This window comes from Mus pahari, chromosome 11, assembly GCF_900095145.1.
Source record: "Mus pahari chromosome 11, PAHARI_EIJ_v1.1, whole genome shotgun sequence".
Taxonomy (NCBI): Eukaryota; Metazoa; Chordata; class Mammalia; order Rodentia; family Muridae; genus Mus; species Mus pahari.
In genome coordinates this window covers 28,247,226-28,250,138 of record NC_034600.1, presented here as the reverse complement: position 1 = coordinate 28,250,138, position 2,913 = coordinate 28,247,226, and the positions used below count along the sequence as shown (strand labels likewise).

Genomic DNA, 2,913 nt, shown 5'->3' with positions numbered 1-2,913 from the left:
ACCTATACAAGATAAATGTTAGACCATGCTGGTAGAATCTGTGTGGACTGAGCAGGTAGAGTATGAGGCTGAAGATGGAATGATCAGAGAAGTCTGGGCAACACAGTCAAGACTATGTCTTAAACAACATTTGTTTTAAACTTAGACCAATTCAATTTTAAAGTGAAAAAAAAAAAGATTCAAATGCTTTACTATAAATATTCAAGAAGCCTAACATGGCCGGGCATGGTGGCGCATGCCTTTAATCCCAGCACTCGGGAGGCAGAGGCAGGCGGATTTCTGAATTCGAGGCCAGCCTGGTCTGCAAAGTGAGTTCCAGGACAGCCAGGGCTATACAGAGAAACTCTGTCTTGAAAAAAAAACCAAAAAAACAACAACAACAAAAAAAGAAGCCTAACATGTATTATTTATTGCCACAAATATTGATATCAATATTACAATCTTGCTATGTTCTATTAAAGTGTTGAGAACTGATGCAGACCTATAACTATAAATAAATTGATGGCTTTAATTTTTCTAGGCAATCTGACATCTGATAAAGTAGAAATAGAAGATAGGCGGTTCCTTTCAGGAAAGTTTTCCACATTGCACAGGAGACAGAACATGGTTTCTGTTTTTCTGATTTCTTTGAGAAAGGTCAATATAACCCCAGGTTGGCCTGGAACTCACTATGTAGCCTGGGCTGACCTCAAATTCTCCTGCTTCAATCCCTGAAGTAATGGGACTACAGATGTATGCCACAACAAACTCAGCAACAGTATTTCTAACATCAAAAAATAAAACTAGGGGCTGGAGAGATGGCTCAGTGGTTAAAAGCACTGACTGCTCTTCCAAAGGTCCTGAGTTCAAATCCCAGCAACCACATGGAGGCTCACAACCATCCATAATGAGATCTGACACCCTCTTCTGGTGCATCTGAAGACAGCTACAGTGTACTTAGATATAATAATAAATAAATCTTTAAAAAAAAAAAAAAGAAAAACAACTTTAAGTCAATCTACTGAGAAGCAGACAATAAACTGCACTGTAATCATGTATCAAAACAACATACAACACTAAAATTAAACTGTCACTACAGGTACCAACAGTGACCAGCTCCTTTACAATATAAAATGGGAAAACTATAAACAATATCATTACACATAGAAGGACAGAATATTCAAACAAATACTAACACTAAAATAACATGCTGGGTACAGGGAGTGCAGCTCAGTGGTAAAGCGCATGCTTACCATCTCCCTAACAAGTCCTAGGTTCAACCCTAAGCACACAACAAAACCAAGCCAGGGCCAGAGAGAGAGCTCCATTGCCCTTAAGCATCTGATAACTCTGGTTGCCAGGGATCCTAACGCCCTCTTTTGGTCTCCCTGGACACTAGACATATGTATTGTAAGCACAAACACATGCAGGAAAAACACTCATACAAATAAAAATAAATTAATCTTAAAAGGAAAATAAAAACAACTAAAAAGGATATAGAGATAAATAGGAAGCAAGGTTATTATTTCACCTTTGTGGGTGGCAGACACAGTGGCATTAATTTTCATTCACTGTACTTTACATATTACACATGTAATTTTATATAAAGTTTCACAATGCATATGTCCAAAAGTTACTGAACATGGAATTTTAAACTAAAGTACTTACTTGTTCAATTAAGGAGTTCCTTGCTTCAATCGTCTCCTTTAGCAAGTCCCGATCACTCGATTCTGAGAGGGGCTTTCTCTCGAAGTCTTTTCCATCGTCAGAGTTAGAATTCCACACAAGTTTTTCTTTGTTTACGACATCCACCACTCCTCGGAAAGTTCTGGCTTCACCAATTGGCAGCTGTAGGTTAGAGTGTGCCTTATGTGGTTACACGACTCTGGTGACAGCACCTACCAGTGCACCACTTTCCTGAACTCTTACCTCACTGTTTCAATCAAAATCTTCATAGGGGTTTACTTATGACTTGAGTATGTGTCAAAAGTATGTATGCCACGATAAACTGATGAGGAACTACAAAATGTGGTATTAATTAACCAATTACCTGTAAAATCAGGGGCTTTGCCTTCAACTTCTCCCGGATGCTTTCAACTGCATAGTTAAAACTGTAAAACGCAGAGCAACCTGTTAGAAACACAGTAAAAACCTCTCAAAACAGGTTTAAGAATGTTCTCTAAAAGGGCCTCTTTATTCTCCATACTGCTCACTACATGAGTTTTCCACAGGGTAGTATCTTAAAGAAGCCGGATAACAGACAGCAATTGAGTATTTACCATTATCTCACCATGTGCAAGTCACCATGTGCAAACAATGATTATTGCAAGCTTCATATAACCAAGTTTTGATACTAATTAAGGTCACACAGTTAATTAAAGTTAAATGCAAGATTTCATTTGAATTAAGGATTTTTCTTCTACAGCTATATAAACTATTGGTTCTCTTCCAAGACCCAGACAGACTAATGTTCTATGTTTTAATCTTAGGTATTAGTATCTTATGCTATGGTGCTTGTTTTCATGCTAACATTTGGGCTGGCTACCTATGGTACAAATGCTATTGTTGACACTTAGGCAAAATTATATATACACATATATTGTGTGTTGCTAGGGCCTGTGACTGGGCAGTGGGAAGAAAAGGTGGAGTTGAAAGTTTTAGAGAGGAGGGAGGAGGAAGGAGAGACAGAGGGCGGCAGCAGGGGATGAGGGTGGGGGGAGGGAGATATGGGGGGGGAGAAGATGGAAGAAGATGGAGCAGAACCATGTGTCCTGAGAAGCCCCGAGAAGCTAGGGATTTCAGAGCTGGACAACAGAACAGTGACGTGGTGTACCTGTCTAGTCTAAGTGTGTAGTTCGTAATTATATCATTGAGTGTGTGTTCTTTTCATGGGCATTCTGGGGTTGGAGATTTACCATTATAAATCTGGCTGGT

General features: G+C 39.1%; 1 protein-coding gene across 1 annotated transcript in view; it reads right to left on the bottom strand.

Annotated features, from left to right (window-relative positions):
• Nucleotides 1-2,913, bottom strand: part of Gfm2 (G elongation factor mitochondrial 2) — a 36,909-nt gene that overhangs the window by 19,398 nt on the left and 14,598 nt on the right. Inside the window, exons 9-10 of the mRNA XM_021208189.1 lie at nt 2,030-2,090; nt 1,648-1,827 (exon numbers count right to left, since the gene is read on the bottom strand). Coding sequence (XP_021063848.1) covers nt 1,648-1,827; nt 2,030-2,090 — 241 coding nt within the window. The remainder of the gene's footprint in view (nt 1-1,647; nt 1,828-2,029; nt 2,091-2,913) is intronic.